The 19,187-nt window shown below is 43.8% G+C and overlaps 1 protein-coding gene across 10 annotated transcripts in view; it reads left to right on the top strand.

Annotated features, from left to right (window-relative positions):
• The window catches only part of hyd (E3 ubiquitin-protein ligase hyd), a 141,334-nt gene extending 122,712 nt beyond the window's left edge, over positions 1–18,622 (top strand). For 6 of the 10 annotated variants that reach the window (XM_075695788.1, XM_075695785.1, XM_075695787.1 and 3 more), the window contains 8 exons: positions 2,464–2,687; positions 6,602–6,768; positions 7,649–7,861; positions 10,232–10,460; positions 11,712–11,837; positions 12,005–12,149; positions 12,287–12,372; positions 18,290–18,622. In XM_075695788.1, the coding sequence (XP_075551903.1) occupies positions 2,464–2,687; positions 6,602–6,768; positions 7,649–7,861; positions 10,232–10,460; positions 11,712–11,837; positions 12,005–12,149; positions 12,287–12,372; positions 18,290–18,502 (1,403 nt within the window). In that variant the 3' untranslated portion in view covers positions 18,503–18,622. The remainder of the gene's footprint in view (positions 1–2,463; positions 2,688–6,601; positions 6,769–7,648; positions 7,862–10,231; positions 10,461–11,711; positions 11,838–12,004; positions 12,150–12,286; positions 12,373–18,289) is intronic. The other 4 variants (XM_075695786.1, XM_075695784.1, XM_075695789.1 and 1 more) reach the window with 1 other exon arrangement.
• Positions 18,623–19,187: the final 565 nt, after the last annotated feature.

Below are 19,187 nucleotides of genomic sequence, written 5' to 3'. Positions count from 1 at the left end.
TAATGGTGTGCCCTCCTGTAGTTCACTGCCACTGAGTCTGCCTTATCTGCTCAGGTTTCATATCACTGTTGACTTCTTGCTACATGTAAAAAGATAGAAAAATGTTGCCTCAAAAATTTTGCGTTACAGTGAAAAGATTTATTAGTATATTTGAACCTTGATGTAATGAACCTTGCTTAAAATGTATGACGTAAAAATTTTTCATCCTTAGTTTTCGTGAGGCCATGTACGATACCCATTTTAACAATGTATCGGATATAACAGTGAACAGCCAAAGCACCATCAACTTTTGTATGTGTTCTGATAAAATAAACAGCTTAAAACAGTGCTCCCATACCGTGTTGTCTGTTATGACAATTAAATCTGGCTACTGGATATGTGCACCAAAAGGAAAAAAACACAATATCCCCGGGAAAAGCATAATGCAAGTTGTTTCACCACACTCGACTTTGTGCTGCAACATGCCTTTGTTACATCAGCCTCGCGTTATCCTTTCCCGTCTCCCTACCACCCTGATGCCTATGTTGGAGGGCTGAAAGAGAGAGGGGAGAGGGACAATGAAGGGCGTGCCAGGTGTGGGCACAAAGGCAGGCGTGGCAAAGCAGCTCACGCTTTTTAATTTTTTCCCTGGACTTTACGTTTTTTTTTTTTTGTGTGTGTGTGTGTGTGTGTGTGTGTGTGTGTGTGTGTGTGTGTGTGTGTGTGTGTGTGTGTGTGTGTGTGTGTGTGTGTGTGTGTGTGTGTGTGTGTGTGTGCAGATTTCCAGTAGCCAGGTTTAATTGTTATAGCCAAAAGTGTGGCATGAGAACATTGTAGTTAGCAATTTGTTTTACCATAGAACACACAAAAGTTCACAGTGCAGCAGCTGCGCATTGTTACATTTGAATATTGTTAAAACCAGTAATGCTGCAAGTGGGTTCGACTGTACTTCTTTTTCTCTTATTAAGATGTCTGTCTAATTAATTAAGAAATAATACATTGTCTGGCACATAATTAATCACTTGCAAATTCATCAGATTCAAGCATTGCTTACAGTTGGTGATAAACACCAACCACCTATCAGAGAACACACAGCACCTCTGTGGCCATCTGTTGGGCTGGTATGGAAACCATGCTTGGTGCACTCTATCCATGCATGTGGATAAACTCCTAAATGTGTCAGCAGGCAGTTGGAACAACTGGAAAATCCCAATCGCAAGTGAGCCTTGGGAAGTGAGAAGGGATCAAGTAAGCCTTGGCAATGAATGGAACATGTGTTGACTTGGTGTTGTCGTGCCGTGTTGTCACTCTTATCGCGAACGACATTATGGTGACCCTGGCCTTGTTAATCACTTCATCATTGTAAGAAAACAAAATGGCAGCCTAGAGTTGGCAGATGTAATTCACAATTAAGTTTTTTGCTGCACATACAATTTCATTATATTAAGAATCGGACTGTAATGTGAAAAGCACTACTGTTGCCAGCAAGTGATAGCCTCACTCAAATGTGAACTAAGTCGATCCCAGACATATGAAACTCCAAGGGGATCACAAACTAGTTGAAACAGTTTTCAAAGATCATCAAAAGCGGGAGTTTACTGATTTGCTTATCCATGGCAGTGTCGAACACACAAACGTTTACTTATGCACACAAATTTTGCAAGTCACTCCCACTGCAAAGTGGCCTTTGAATACTGAGTGATCACATCGCTAACCCTAAATCCCTGAGTCATCCAGACACGAGATCGTGGTGCGTAGAAGTGCTTGCTGCACATTTTTATTCATATTAAAGCAGGAATAGGTGCACAAGAGAAAGAAACAAACTGTATGGTAATGCTGTGCCCCAGTTAGCACAATTGTACTGCGAATCGTGCGTAAATGTGGCTGGTTGCGCCGTGTAAATGGTCGAGTGTCGTACATCGGCAATAAGTCACCTGTCGGCAGACTGTCATGTCGGGATTTGGTTTCGGAATTGACTTCCTGTTGGAACCAGTGGTCCTCACTTCTTGTCCGTCTTTCTCTTCTTACATGTTGCTCGGCTCTGACGCCTCATGGTTCCTTCAGTCTTTCTGTGGTGCATTTGCTTCAATTTCAAACAAATATGTGCACTGATCCTTATTTGTATCTAATTACATTCTTATGAACAAGGCGTTTTAATGAACACTGAATAATTTTGCCTTAGCTGGTCAAAACTTTTGTATGATCTCCTGACGGTCAGTCTCGTTGCTTGGTTGTAAATGTAACTTGAAGGCAGACCTGACTTTAATTATTAGGCTTGAAGCCAAAAGAAAGAAAAGAAAGACAGACAAGGGAAAAAAAAGCAGTTTCTTGTATCTCCCCTCTCTCTCTCTCCCCCCCTCCTTTGATTATGGTGCACACCAGTAGACCAGATTTTGAGTTCCTTTGTGCATCTTTTCAAGCAGTCTCCATGTTCTTTATCTAGCCAATCAACCCTCTCCTGAACAGTTCGTTTTGTTTCCTCAGACATAATTCAGCGACTGCGATCACGGGAGAGGGACAAGGAACGGCGCAGTGGAAGTGCGGGTGGCCAAGCGACCAAGTCGGGTGGCGGCCTGCGCTATGATGCACCCCCATTTGTGATGCCCGGTGAGGCAGGTGGCAGCGGACAGGCTTCAAACGACCACCTCAGCCCTCATCGGCAGCAGTTGGGCCAGAGGCTATACCCCCGTGTCCATGCCTTGCGTCCTGTGAGTCTGGAGACATTAGGCGTCGAGAAAGCAATCGGAATAAAATGAGCACTCATTCGTAACATATAATTTATTATGTGTTCCTTTCAACCTTCCCCTTCCCTCTGAGCAGAACAGCAGGTTAGAGGTCTACTACCTCAGGCCTACCTCTCTGTATTTCTTTAATAATCTCTCCCCCTTTCTTTCAACCTTAGGTGACTGCTCATTTTATTGTGATCATGTACTGCTTTCCCCTGAAGAGTTCTAGTTGAACCTTGGACTAGTATAAGAACACACATGAACTCTTAGTGACGTTGTAAGCATATTGCTAGGCACATTATTTCACTATGTGTGTGCTGCACAGATATTATGTGCTGAAGAGGTGTGACTGTGCTTAACAGAAAAAGTGTACACACAAAGCTGCTTCCATTTAAATGCACCAATGGTGCTGTGGCCACACTTTCTAGTGTCTCTACCGCTATGGCAGTCACACAACTTCACTCTGCTGAAAAGCAGCTGTGTTTACTGGGAAATTCAAGAGAAAGCAGCAATTTCACATGACCTTTATGCACATCTAAGTGGGCCATTTCTTGATGCTTTCCTCGATTCTGCTATGCATGGTACTTAGCACTGTATATCTCCGAAACTGATTTTCTTTATATCACGAAAATGTTGCCGCTCACCTATCCTTGCAGTGTGTGTTCTGCCGCCAGCATATTCTTTTCGCTTGCGTGACCTTAATAAGCTAAGCCATCATCCTAAGAAATTTAAACTGAGCTTGAAGATGGCTATCATATTTTCTCATGTAACACTTGGACTTTGTTTTTTTTTTAATGTTGGAGGATGCAGCTCTTGCATGAATGGGTCATATGACTATGCGCTAGAACCACGAACGTTACGTGTGATGTACGGAGTAATGAAAATACTGGCTTTACGCCATACACACACACATTTATTCAATATTTAGCACTACTGATCCAGTTCCACGTCATTTTTCATTGCTCCTCATTTCAGTATTGCTGCCGTCACCTGAGCTTACTATTCCGTTACATACATAGCAGGCTGTGCTACAAAGGCTAGAGAACTTCTCTCACTGCCCACCTTTATGGGCAAGAAATAGCGTGTAACACAGGGAAAGAAAAACAACTGTAGTTAAACCTCAATATAACAAAGATGGTAAAATCGGAAATTTGCTTCAATATATTGAAATTTCGTTGTATTGAAATTCAACATTTTATGCAAATATGTACAGTCACCAATCTATTTTTCTTCCATGGAAAGGGGCCGCAGAATTTTCCGTATTATTGGGTAAATTTGAATGAGAAAACAATTCATTTTGATAAATTTTGGAGTTGGCAATGATTGATACGGTTTAACGTCACATATAGGTCAACGGTGTCTTCACATCGTCGGAACAAATTAAGCGAAGATGGCCACGCTTCTGCTTGCACTACGCCCCCACTGCTGATAGCATCGCCCTAACTGGGACGATGCTATCGGGCAAAGCGCCGGCAGCAGGGAGTGAATTGTTTGTCAGCCTCTCGCTCCAACGGGTCACCGAAACTTGAGATCACGCCACCTCCAATACTAAATGTGCTGGAAAACAGCTTACGTGGTGCCACGCCGTCTTGGCACGCCCACTCTTTGCACGCTCAGCTGCGCTTAGAGCCATGCGCAGCCACAGCCGAAATGTGCGCCAACTTCACCCCAACTCTGCCTCCTGATGTGCGCTTGATTGCATTACCGCGAGCTTGCTGCCCTCCCCCTTTTTTTTTTTCCCGCTTCGCTCGCGCAGGAAGGCGTCAGTGGTGAAGCCACCATCTTTCTTGTCTCACCCTCGCACACTTTCACTCACAATGCGTGGGGTGTGATAGGATGTTATCGCACTTGGACTTTATACGGAACATGATGCAGCTCCACTTTGGCAATCACTCTGGTCATGCGGGGCATGCTTTGAGAGTTGCGCTTGCAAGTAGCTGCTTGTAGTTCAGTAATTTAACCATCTGCGTCCGTGGAAGTTTCCATTTATTGTCTCAGCACTCCTTTGCGGTGGCAGTGAAATTTCATTATATTGAAATCGCATACAAACACAGTTAGTTATATTGAGGTTCTAAATACATGTTGTTCTATGGACACGAGGTTATGAAAAGTTAAATACTTTGTTGTAGCGAGTTTTAACTGTATATAAGCATGCGCCATAGAAATCAATGTAGAATTAAGTTTCATGCCTATATGTTGTAAAATATGACATAGTTATTACATGCAAGGCATCGTGGATATGAACCTATTTACTACCGAACGAGCGGAATGACAAGTTTTCGCAACCAGAAGTCGCGGCGCATAGGTTGCAGTAGCATACAAAACAGTATGTTGCATGCCAAAAGCCCAGAGGTGTACAGGTAATGCGTGGTGGTAGTTGTAGTTTTAATTAGGGGTGTGCGAATACTGAATGGTAATTTCAAACCAAATATTAACTAGAATCAAGAAAAAGAAAAACCAAGTATTGAATTGAAAATCAGAAAATTTAACACAAGCTTTTCTGCTTACGAATCTTGTGCAAAAAAAAAAAAAAACACTAACTGCATATGCTTAGGAATCTACTCAAATTACATAGCATGATTAGCTAAAAGTAACTTAGGTATGCAGAAATTTAGATGAATAGCATGGTCTACTCTTATTAAAGGGAACACCAAATTAGTATGTGAGCACTGATAGTGCAGATCTTGTACAAAGGTCTAGAAAATAATTTGTATTGGTAGACTGTCTGGCGAATAGAATGAAATGCTTCTTTTCCCCCTGAATCTAAAAAATATAGAAGTTATGTTGTCCTTATACCACTGAGGTTTTCAGTTTAATAGTGGGCCATACTGTGTTTAAGGGGGGACGAGGCACTTCAAAAAAGCTTGTTTATTTTTCATACAATTTGAATGAAATTTGCACATTTATTGCTTTCCAGCTATCTTCCAGAAAATAGGAGGGTTTTTCAACTCAAAAATGTGGTTTCTGTGGGTTATATCGTCAGGTTGTTAAGGCCAATCTGTGCCTATGATCTGTGCGACAGACAAAAGCAGAGACCGTGCATCGCGTGACTTGTACCTGATCCATACAGTCATCGGTGGCACAAGGGTAAAGAGTGGGTGCCTTTTCACTTTTGGATTCGGTGTTGTTCTCTCTCTCTCTCTCTCTTTTTTATTCTTGTACGTTATCAAATCTAGAGGCCCACGTCTAGTTTGCGACACCCTCCCTTCCTGTCCATCTGCTGTCCTCGTAAATGCGTCTGCAGTTGGGCGGTCAGCTCACTATTGTCACATTACATTTTTGAGCCCTCACGTAAATCTAAAGCTAGTCCTGTGATAGGTCGCTTGATACTATGAAAAGAGACAATGTGCAGACCTACAAATGGCATTTGGAATGAGGGGCCGCTGTACAGTGTTTTTAAAAAATGGCAGCCATAAACCACAGTCATACCGTGTGCTCGCTTTTGTTGGCGAGGTGTGTAGCGAATAGATCTACGTTGATTCAGTATGAAGCCATAACTGTTCGGCTACAGTTGACAATGCAGCGCTGTTGAGGTCTAACCGTAACGTTGCCTGCTGAATATAAACTGGAGTAGTATACGTCATCAGCATTCTCTCGAAAATGGTCGTCCTGCATGCCCTCCATGCTGTTAGGTATTAAAGCAACTTTAAAAACTTGTAGCGACACTCAAAGTTTAATCTTTGGTGAAAGTTTCTTGCAAATTTTTTTACCTCCAAAGTGCGTGGTGCTTACATGAAGGTAGGTTTTTATGAGCACATGCAATATGTTGATTAATACTTTTTTGTAAAAATATTTTGTTGTGAGGAAATTATGTAAATCCTGTGGAGCATTTGTTAATATTTCAACAAAAGAACTGACAGTTGTCTTCGTATTTTGCGTGCGCGATCTGCACGCAGGAAGTACAGTTGACACCGACATTTTCCTCTACTCAGTCCTTAGCCAGCAAGATCACAGGCATGCTTCTTGAACAGTCGGCTGCCCAACTGCTCCTCCTCTTGGCTTCAGAGGATGCCCTTCGCGAAAAAGTTGACGAGGCTCTGGAGATCATTGTGTCGCATGGACGGTAAGTAAATTGCATTGGAGTTTACAAAAAAAAAACTGAAAATTTAATTGCCAAAAAATATTTTGCCTGATTTGGTATAGTGCCGCGTCAACTTTTCAGTGATACTATTGCTGGGCTGTGGGTTCCAGAGACTAAAAATAATGAGAACAAAATATTTGTTCAAACAGTGGTAACTTAACTCATGGAAAACAAAGCAACAAGAATTTTGGTACCTCGCATGGCAACTCACAGTTAAACCCCGAACTTTTCGCAGCAAGTTCCTGCGACTGCATATTGTCTGTCACATTTGTTCCGTGTCTCTCCTTTGCTTAGCGTTCGCTCCTTTTATAGTCATCATTAGTCAGGTGCCATCTGGTAACACTTTGTTCAAACAATACTTCATACAGTAACAACAGATGGTGTTACGTGCTGGAAATTCTCACTACTGAATAATGTGTCTTTATTATTCTGTGACAAGTTCGCAGGTGTGTGACTGCTATTTCAGCTGCATCTTTGTTTTTTAGTTTCATTCTTCATTGTCGGATTTTTTTCACAAGACAGTTCCATCACAGTTGCATCATAACATCTAATTGCACACATCATAACAGTACATATTGTAATTATGTTAAAATTTGCTTAATTAATTAATCTTACCATCTTACCAAATAATTAAATACATCTATAATTTTTTTTACTGATATGAGCACATAATGAAATTATGCTTAGAATGAAAATTGGATAATATGAAGATATTCTTTTGATGGATATGACTTCATTACAGTGAGGTTTGACTGTAATATGAAGCCGCTCTTGCATTGCTGGAAACGTGCTGCAATGAATTTAGTTCTTGGCATGTTTGCAGCTAGTCTCGTTTACTCAACTCACATTGGTGCTTTTACAGGGAAGCGGAGACTCTCCTGGACCTGGATGTGTTCAGCCTTGGGGAGCGAGGCCGGCGGAGCACGACGGCACGGCGCAGTGATGCAGAGGAAGAAGAGGACGATGGCGAGGACTGCAGCCCTCTTGTGTATCAGCCAGGCAAAAGAGGTTTCTATGCCCCACGCCAGGGAAAGTGCACGCCAGACAGACTGAACGCATTCCGGAACGTTGGCAGGCAAGTCATGGCAATGTCTCTTACTCGTGGCTGAAGTTATGTTGGCCATGTGTTATCTACAGCTTTTGTGTCTATAGAGCATTGGGGCGCAACGTTGGTGCAAGTGAAGATGTAGTTGTGAAAATGGGAACTGATTGTCTTTTTAAATTGCCCAGCCACAGGGGGCACTTCAGATTATGTTCAAGCCCAATTGGGATTTATTTCTCAACCGTCATTGCCTGCAAAAAAGCAAATTGCGATCAAGTAATTTGACCCAATTGGGTTTGATTGCGATCAAAAGTGCCCCTTGTGACTGGGGTACTTTCCAGGCAAGATGTGTAGGTCACACCTAGCAAAATTGCAAATTAGCAACATTAAGAATTTAAAAGCAATAAAATAAGTCATACATGAGCAAAAATGTCACATATACCTTACTCCTTTGGTGCTACAGTTTGTAGCAGCATGCTTTTGTTTTTGATCGTGAGGGTGCGTATAGATGTCGGCGAGAGTACGATTGAAGGATACAACCCATATCTCACTTGTGACGACACAGTTTGCAGCAGTGTGCCCTTTAGTCTCATGGGGGTGCGATTTTACGAGCTTTTTGAGTGTAATTTGATAACTAAAGCTACTAGTGGCACCAAACCATACCTGTTGGTCAAAGTAATGAAAGTGTTAGCCCATGAAAAAGTATAGGTGTGGGTCGGGACTTCATGTCGCAATCAAATTGCCATATTTACTCTAATCTAGGCCGGCCCCGATTCTAAGCAGACCCCCAAATGTCCGAAGCCAGAAAAAAAAAAAAAAAGAAAAGCTTACTTCTAATGTAGGCCAAACAAAAAAAAGTGAGGACAGCGTTGACAAAATGAAAGCAGCATTTATTTAATATGAGCATGCCGCACTCACTCTGCGTTATCATTGCTGCTAGCCTTGTCGCCATAGCCCAGACCACGCATGCTTGCGGACAAGCGCAAGCTCGCACTGGGCGTGCCCATGCACGGCTTGCACGCATTGAAACATGGTGCGATCTCGGTGAACAGCTCCTCTCTGTTATCACACGCTTATTTCCCTTATTGCTGCCATCTCCTCGCTGCGGCACACGCAAGAAGCATCCCCCATTACCCTTCCAATGACGGACGTTTTTCTCATCGATGCCGAAGTTCCGCCCGGCTTCAATGGCTCTGCGGCTAGCACAACTTTTCGTTTGAAAGCGTCACTGTAGTGGCATTGCCTGTTTGGTGTCATTACGATAACACCACGCTATGGGCCACTCCGCACGCTGATACGACACGCGTCAAAGTAGCGGCGCCGCTCGTGTACTTCAGCTGGCTACTGACGTGGCTAATAGCGGCTGCGATACTGACTTTTATTGATGGCGCTAGCTATGCACCATGTTTGTCATTTTCAATTACAAACTAGCACCTTTTTTAAAATCCTCGAATCTAAGCCGATCCTAGAGCTTGGTATATGATTATTTGAAAGAAACTATCGGCCTAGATTCAAATAAATATGGTCACTGAAAAAATGTAATCAACTGGAGTCGAGTTAACAGGAGACTATATATATGTGGCCAAAAACCATTTGAGACTTGGGGGTTGCGGTTGCCAACTAGGATGGCACTGAAGAGAACCTGAAAGGGCATTTCCATGTTCTCCATGGTGCTCCGCTTCCCCCTAAAGAATGAGTGTCAGCAGTTGTAGGGAGATTTAAATTTTGCACACCCAAAGTTGGGGGACGCAAAGATGAATGGTATAGAAAAGAATGCAAGAAGGTATACAAAAAGACACAAAAAGACACAAAAGGAGTACAAAAACATTTTGGAGCACGCTGAAGCTTTGTCTTTGAGTGGAACGCGATGGTATTCAACTATCCCCGACTGCTTCTCATGCTTCTCAGCAACTGCAGCTTATGTAACCGTAATGTTTTCCTAGAAACACTGCTGGTGAACTTTGTGGTTCTTGTATTGATGGTGTTGCAAGGAACTGAGCGGGCCGCGCCACTTCTACTAAGAGACCTCAAATGGCAGCTGGAAAATGCCATCACATTAAAAGGCGTTTGTGTTTGAGTTTCCACGTAACAGATACACCTATGCGCCATGCGGAGGGCCTGCGTGGATCGGAATGCGTGGTTCGAGATGATTTGCTAGGCCAGAGACGCCAGTGGTGGCGCCAACACCGGATTTTCTGCGACATGGGCTCCTTAACGCTATCAGGTTTAAAAAACGCAAGCAGGGTATAGGGTTTTGGGTATGCAAAGCCCTTTAGGTGCAATATTTCTAAGCCCCCCTTGTACTGTCTTGCAGATTTCTGATGGAGACTGGAAACTAGAAAAATTTATTCAATTGTGCTGTGTCTTCACTAGAAAATAAACTTTCTCCGAACTCTGATGCAGGATTGTTGGGCTATGCCTGCTACAGAATGAGCTGTGCCCCATCTCCTTGAACCGGCACGTCATCAAGTATATTTTGAACAAACGCATTGGTTGGCACGACCTGGCGTTTTTCGACCCCCTGCTGTACGAGTCTCTGCGCCAGCTGGTACTGGAGGCAGAATCGCGGGACTCGAGCACCGTGTTCTCTGCCCTCGACCTGACCTTCTGCATCGACCTGTGTCCTGAGGAGGTGAGCACCGTGACCTTTGAGATAATGACACTGCAAGAGTTGCCACTCTCTTATGCTGTTGTCTCTTGAGATTGCCAGAGCTACATTTTTTTTCTCCCCGTATCCACTGTGGTGACTCATTTGTCGTGTCACAAGGTGCTGCTGAGTATGAGTTCAGATTTCTTGAATTGATTTAAGTCGACGTACAGATTGGGGCGACAACACAGTGATGTCGCAAAGTCGAAAGTGAAGTTTGATGTTTGTGAAGGGGGTGAGTGGGGAAGAGACGTGTACGCAGCAAGTAGTTGGCACATTCTATGCACATTCTATGCCCCCCTGTGTTGCAATGGCAGATACCCAGTAGCCAAAGAATTTGGTATGCCATAGACCAGAAATTTAAGAAATTCAAGGAAGCCATGGAAAATCATGTGCTACTTTATAAAGAGGTCTGTGTGCTTTACAAATGAGCCAACAGTATATGTCGATATTTATTGTTTGATTACACAGAATTGACACATGCTTATGGGCACTGCTTTGTCAGTCACAGTATTGTTCCATGTAAGCTGGAGCATCTGCCGCCACATGCCAAGTCACTCAAGAATCGTTTAGCCCAAATGTTTAAAAGTCAAGTTCTGAGATCTGCTGCTGCATTCTAATGTAGGCAGAATGCAAGAACGCTAGTGCATGCTCAAAGCTAATACAGAGCCATCCAACATGGCGTCCCTCATAACTCATTGGCCATTGCATTGCATATTGTTTGTTAAAACCCATGAATTATTAACTTTTGTCCCTATTTTGATGTAAAGGTACTGCCAACACTAACCCATTTGTTGACATAGCACAAACCTTGATAGATGAAGTTGTATAAAGAACACTGGTTTGGTTCTTCTTACCAGAAAATTCAAGTAGAATAGTCTGCTTTTGTTTGATTCTGTTAGTTCATCTGAACTTGGAAATTGTAACTCTTATCAACTGGCTAAAATGCACCTATTGCAACTGGGTGAAAGACCCTCATTCATGCTAAACTAAATCCCAGATTTCTGGGCTGCACGTCACTGTAGGTAAGAAATAATTGTATTTGATTGGCATTATTTGAACTAGGTAATAAGGCAAGTAAGCAGTGTATGCGTTCTTGTGGACACTATGCAAGAACACATGCATTGTGGCCATGTGTGCATCATTAGCAGTGAAATTGCTGTGATGGTCATTGTGTGTATTGGCAGTGGCCATACTTTGTGCTGACTGCATGTCTTCTGCACCCCTGTGGTCTAGGGTGGAGGCACTGTGGAGCTGATCCCAGGAGGCAGGGAGCAAGAAGTGACCGCCACCAATGTCTACCTCTATGTTCGACGCTATGCTGAGTACAGAATGATAAAGTCACAGGAACGGGCCCTTGGGGTAAGAATAAAATGCATTGCTTCAGTCCAAGTGACATTTCGTAGTGCACTTTCTCTAAAGGTACAAATGGTTAATTTTTGCACTCGTATACAACAGAGAGAGAAATAAAGCCGAGGGTGGACAGTCTCTGTGATTCATGCCTCATTTTTCCTTGTCTTCTTTTTCAGGCAATTCGCATGGGAGTGTATGATGTGCTTCCCAACAACACTTTAGAAGGTCTCACAGCAGAAGACTTCAGACTGTTACTCAATGGTGTCGGGGAAGTCAATGTACAGGCACTCATCAGTTACACATCATTCAATGATGAGAGCAGTAAGTGCACTTCTACATCTATCTATATGTTGTAGTGTCTGATGACTGTTTCGTTAATATTGTGACTAGGCTGGTGCTGTGTTCGTGTAGATACAGTAGTTCTGCAATGACATGCTAATATGTCCCCGTTTTTGCAGAGGAGAGCAGCGACAAAATCTTTAGGTTCAAGCGCTGGTTCTGGTCTATGATGGAAAAAATGCCAAACCAGGAGAAGCAGGATCTGGTTCGTATTATTTTTTTCTCTTTTTTATGAACATACATTATAGTTCCTGGTCGTGCCTCTGTAAAAGCAGAGGGGCTTTAATGTGCTTAAAGGGACACTAAAGGCAAATACGAAGTCAACGTGGACCGTTTAAATACCATTCCAGAAACGTCGCAATGCTTGTTTCTTGCCAAGAAAAGACTTAGTTTATTAGAAAATTGTATCTGAAGGGTCCGAATACCTTTTTAGAAATTGAAATCTCCCGCCACGCAACCGAGGGAGTAGTGATGTTGCATACGCCATCACCGCCCTTTGCTGCCGTTGGTGAGTAAAACGGCGCCCGACAGACGGCGGCACAGAGCGGCGAATTTGCTGCTGCAGCTGCTTTTTCGTCAAGTGGCGCAGACCGTTCAGGCATCCCAGGACATCACACGGAAGCTGAATTCTTTGCTAGTTGCAGTTTGTGAGAGTTTAGCGAGCCAGCAAAACTGGCGCAGCACTACACGATCAGGAAAATACTGAAACACGAAAGCATGGGTGGCGCAGAGTCGAGTGAAAACGAAACTTTTCGACCAGCCACGTCGTCAACGGCAATTTCAGTGAGTTCTTTTTCCTAAACTTGAAGTGGAACTGGACAAGTAGTGTTTTATTTCATATTATAATCCAGTACGAGGATCTTTTTTGCAACGAGTAGTTGAGTACTAGTGACAGAATTTAACTGAGTGCTTTCGTCATCGGGCAAGTGCTTGAATGTCCCGGGGGAGTCTCTAATCATGTCCTGCATTTACCACGATTTCTCGATTATTAAGGCTCTCTTCGCTATAATATTAACGCCTTAGAGATTCTCAAGCACTAATCTATCATTTTAGCTTGACTTAGTATTTGCCTTTACTGTCCCTTTAATGACAACTGATGCTCCTGCACTACGTAAAAATGTTGGCAAGGAGTCTTTACCCACCCATATTGATTGATTAGCATGATACCTACGTACACTGTTAGCCTGACCTCTGAACCTGTTTATCCAATAAACCTGATCAATGGTAAAAGATTGCACTGCATGCTGTTATGAACATGCTCTAGTATTTTTTTTATGGTAGCAGTAGTACTTTTACTCCTGATCTGGGCTATCAGGTGGGCACTGGGGTTTTGTTTTGGCGCATATTTCGAGCAGTGCAATTATATATTGGCTGCAGCATGTTAGCTAACACATTTGTAGCCATTATGGACTGGCTATGAGCACCATGATGTCAGCAGACTTTGCTGCCTTTCCACTGTCATGAGGTCAAGGCAACCATGAGCAAAATTCCCAGGTAGATGTATTATAGATTTTGAGAGAACATTTTAACCCTGCTTATATTGAGAACCTTTAAGTCTGCATTTTCCTGCCAATTCAGCAAGAAGGTTCAAGTGGGGACGTGAACAATATCTAAAAAATATACAATAATAAACTAGGTGCTCTGAACCATAGTTGGCCCTCGATCTGCCAAGTGCCACTGCTACCGACTTCCATTGCGACAATGGTGGTGTATTAAAACTCACGAAATCAGCCTATCAAAATGGATTAATGTTCCTAAGTATTGATGCACAAGCATGACGCACGACAAAAAATCGGTCCCTACACAGGCCATGTTGCCGTCTCTTTTTTTTAACACGAAAGTGATCTCTGCCGAGCTACAATGAAAATCTGTCCCATGTACGTATGTCACGCAATCATCATCATGCAAATTTTCTGGCATTCAAGAAAAGCTTATGTATATAGGGGTGATTAAGTGAAAAGATCTTGCTAACCCGTTTTCAATTCTTTGAAATATAGTTTGGCGCTGTTTCAGAAATGTTCTCTTGTGGCTGTTAAAGTTATAGATACACATACCTGCCAAGTTTTACTATTTTATTTATGGGGTTCTCACCCGTGCTCTTGGGACAAAGGAACGACAACACAGTAGTGCAAACAATCGCAAGGGCATTTATTGCACCTTTCATAGACTGATGCCTGCTAGCCGAGTGGCTATCCACAAAACATGCCGGTGGGCGCGCGACAAATCACAGAAGTCTGACTCACCGCGACCAGATAACGAGCGAATTTGTTCGCCTCATGCTGGACACCAACGCCTGGTCCACGTGAACGGTGGCACATCGAACAATCTATCAAAGCGACGGAACGAGCTATCAAAGTGACGGAACCACACCAAAAACAAATAACCATCCTATCAGACTCTCAAGCGGCATGCAGAAGCTACCTCAGGGGACGAGTATGCACCACAGCCTATAGGATTATACGAGATATAAAACCCCGAGCCAGATTTCACCTTATGTGGGTACCCAGTCATGAGGGAATCAAGGGAAACGAAGAGGCTGACAGAGTAGCTCGTGTGCATGCTACAAACCACGGGTGCTCACAGGATGCCTCTGAAGACCTGATCCCGATTGACCAGAACTACTCTGCAATTTTAAACTACCACAGAGGAAATAGAATGAAACTACCACCCCCAGATAAGAACCTCAGTAAGGAAGAACAGGTTATATGGAGAAAGCTGCAAACGTATACATATAACAACCTGCACATTCTACATAAAATGCACCCTGAAAGATATGCGGACACATGCCCATGGTGCAGAGCCACGCCAACCTTAGACCACATCTCATGGGCATGCACGGCATATACACAAGACAAACACAGAAATTACGGATCATACACAATGGGAGGTGGCGCTGTCCAGCTCACAGGAACAGGTCCAAAGGGCCATCATCCAACAAGCAAGACGGCGTGCGGAAGCCAGTGGGGCCCTTGTCTAGCGGCTCCAACCATTGAGCGTTTCATTCTTCAATAAAGTTGTTCTGTCTATCTAGCAGAGCCACATTCGCGCCATCTCTCGCAATGCGCTTCAACCAGACCAACTGCCGCTTGCACCAAGCCACGCGGCGAAGCTCAAGGAACCTCAAGGGAGCAGGGAAATTGGTTCTGTTTATCAGGAGTTCCATTTACAGACAGAGCTGAACAGAGACAGAGACAAAGCTGAATACAATTGCATGAATACAGAACCAACCAACCATGAGGGTGGTGTTCCGTTTAAGAGGCAGTTCCGTTTAAGCAATTTTCGTTTATCGAGATTCCACTGTTACATACACAAGCAAAACGACAGGGAGCTGGCCAACCGATTGCCTGCCATGCCGACATAGTGCCAACCACCAGGCCCCAGCACATTGCCACTGCTAGTTACATAAATATCAGCCACAGCTTTTCACATAGAACAGTGCTCGATCTATAATAAACTGATTTCTTAATATAATCTTTTGTGACAAGCTACGACTACTGTCAAACCTGTAGCATGAACGAGAGCTGTGGTACGAGGCAAGTTCCACTCTAAGCCTGCGTCTGACGCTAGCTGAACTGCATGCGAGATGGCTCGACTGCATCACATGGTTCGCAGCTTGCATGCCACGAATAGCAGCCCATCTTTCTTGTGCAAATCAATGCGATGAAATAGTTTTATCAAAACCATACATTTTGCTGTTTTCAGCGGTTCTTTCTGAAACGTCATATGCTGCAGCTTTGAAACTAAGCTGGTTAGGCCTAGTGACACCCTCCGTACTTGCTCGGCACTGAGCCGAGACGGGTGGGCAGCGGTGAGCTGCTTGCGCCATTGACCTGAAAATTCGATGTTGGGTGTAGCACGGCACGCTCTGATGGAAGCTTGCCAGCAATGTACTTGTTGTTTAAAAAAAAAAGTGCATTTTTGTACATTCCATGAGTGACTGAAAATAGTTGCGTGCAGTTCACTGCCTCCCGCATGCATTGCCACAGCAAAGAACATATATTTATTTGCCCAAAAGTTTGTTCGTTATAGCTTGGTCCGTTAAAAGCGGAATTTGTTGCATTGATGACATAGGCACATAACAGTCTGTTATATCGGAAAGTATGTTGCGTATGGATCCGTTGTCACAGGCATGGACTGCATTTCAGAGCAATTTTCAAAGCCTGACTTTAAAATGGCAGGTGAAATTTAGGCTGCCGTTACTTGAATATTTTACGAATAATTATTACTGTCGAACCCACTTATAACAATATTCAAGTGCCACGAAAATTCCGTTGTTATAACTGATATTTGTTATAATCGGATTGCATGAAAAAATCAAAATAGGGAGATGGCAGAGCTGTTGTAAGAAAACTATAATGGCAGAGAGGCCAGTGCCCCTCCCCACCACATTTCTCCATCCGGCTGCTGATTGTGTTCACTCGTTTAACTGCTTCTTGGGCGCTCCGATCTCGTGTACCAAGCCGCGGCTGTCGGCGTTATAGAATGGCACTGCTATGACAACTGCTAAGAGGGGTTACGGGTGGCAAGCGATATGCGAGCTCTGCCGAGGCATCGCTTTGGTAGCCCCAAAAGGGACATCCTTCTCCAAGGCACCCAAGTGCTCCACGTAGTACAGCAGAAGGTTCTTTGCAAAAACAAAGCATTGGAGGGACTGAATCATCTGCCGGGCCTCCTGTGGAGACAACATTGAGGCAGCCTGCCCTACCGCGTCATCGCTGCCGTCGCCGCCGTCACCTATCCAATGCAAACACGTTCACGACAATTGCCTCATGGGTTAGACGTACTTACGTTTCCAAATCTATAGCCGTGCGATTTGTTTTCACCGGCAACATCGTGCATTGTCGGTGATCAGTGGGCGGATCAGCCATCTTCCACTTCGGCGGCAAGTCTGAGAAGGCTGAGAAACCATGTGGCCAAGAATAATTTCGACGCATAACTTTGCGTAACTGCGCTAAATGAGGAGCCAGTGAGCAATCTGGGAGCAGCGCAGTTGGCGCAGTTCATTTGTGTTTGAGAGGGTGGCGCAGCATAGTGCTATGAGCGCTGCCCATTCGTGTTAGGGGTGACGGGAGAGAGGCGCGCGAAGAAAGATGGAAAATTAGCGCGCAGCGGCTGTTGGGGAAGTGAGCCATCGTTCAGCGGCTCGAATTCCTCGTTTTCATTTTTTCTTTTCAAGGGTTTCGCATTTCACTACCTTCTGGCACGGACACCCAGCAGGCAGGCTTCATTGTTGTAACCGATAATGCAGCATCAAGGCATTGTAATAGGCGGGTTATTTCACCATGGGAAACATACAAAAATTGATGGTGCAGCAGCTTCTCACTGTTATAGCTGATATATTGTTAAAACAGGTATCGTTATAAGTGGGTTCGACTGTATAATTTCCTTCTTTCATGCAAATTATTCTTGCTGCAAATATAGAGCAGCATGCCTTTTTAACAGTGTCTTCTACAAAGTCAGCATATTTTTTTTTATGAGCAGCATACATATTGTGTAGAAAACAATTTTTAGTATTTCCTGGCTTTGACGGTGGTATTTTTTCATTTCGTTGGCAGGACTGGATATGTTTGCAGATTAGATGGTTAGCTTGAAGAAAAGTTAAAGATGAACCTTGTGCCATTGTTGTTGCTGAAACAAATGTTTTGCATTGGAATATTGGCTCGAACTTCAACGAAATACTGGTTTCCTATTAAAATTTGCAAACTGCACCAAGAACAAGAATTTTCAACGCAAAGAATCAATATATTGCGGTAACTATTGCAGCAATACATGGGCAACACCAGGCAGGAAATTAGAAGTCAGCTTCACCCCAAGCCCCACTTATGGCTACTGGTTGAACTTGTACAGACAGCCAGAGATCTTGCATTCGTCTTTCTCCTCTGATTACTCTCAAAAGAAAGCGAGTCATGCACTAAATTGGTTGCTCCCGTTTTTGCTCTAACCCACCAAATGAAGCTAGCTGCCTGTCATTCAGTAATGGCCAAGCACGTATAGCCAGACACTGCATACTCAAAACAGAGCCTGCAACTTGTATGCAATGGTTGTCCGTAAAGGGTTAATCATTATTGTTAACTTGGTTTCGAGCAGGAATGTGATGCAAGTTCACTTTCTCCGTTCCTCAGGTGTACTTCTGGACAGGCAGCCCAGCCCTGCCAGCCAGCGAAGAAGGCTTTCAGCCCATGCCAAGTATCACCATCAGGCCCCCGGACGACCACCACTTGCCAACGGCCAACACATGCATTTCCAGACTATACCTGCCGCTCTACTCATCCAAGGCTGTGCTACGAGCCAAGATCCAGATGGCCATTCGCACCAAGAACTTTGGATTTGTCTGAAGGGACAGTCTGACCCTCCTCCACCACCATTGCCACCCAGCGTACCCTTGTTTATAGTGCCACCACACCACAAAGAAATAAAACACACCAGGGAGCAACAGCTCTTCTGACCAAACAGGACACTGGATCTTTGTGTGCCTTTTTACTATGATGGCTGTTGAGGGCTCTGCTCTGCCTCACAACAGTGTAGTAGACATTGAGTGTTACTGAACAGTGTACAGATGTAGGAGTTTGACGAAGTTCACGCAAAATAATCACGAGCTCATAATGAAGCCATCAAAAGTCCTCACAGGTTCCCCACAAAATATTTAGCTGCCGCAGTGGCCCAGTGTTACGCTGCTGACCAGTAGGCCACACAATGTGGTGTTGCCCAGAGACATTTAAATCTTTAAATGAAATACAGTGCAATACTTTCTTTCTAAAATACCATACCCCTATATTTGGTACGTAATACTAGAAAAGTGTGGGCTGCACCCTACTTCTAAGCACACCTTGTCAACCACTCATGCTGTGGTTGCACTGTAGCTCACAATGCAACATGTACTGTTCCATCTTTGACCGGTATTGGCATGATGCATGGGGACTTATCACATAGTGCATAGGCTCCTCTTAGTGTGCTTTACCTTTTTGTTGGCGAAATGCGAAAACACCCGTGTACTTAGATTTAGGTGCACGTTAAATAACC

This window comes from Dermacentor variabilis, chromosome 6, assembly GCF_050947875.1.
Source record: "Dermacentor variabilis isolate Ectoservices chromosome 6, ASM5094787v1, whole genome shotgun sequence".
Lineage (NCBI taxonomy): Eukaryota > Metazoa > Arthropoda > Arachnida > Ixodida > Ixodidae > Dermacentor > Dermacentor variabilis.
Note: the sequence above shows the minus strand (reverse complement) of the source record. Positions and strands in the feature narration are given on the sequence as shown.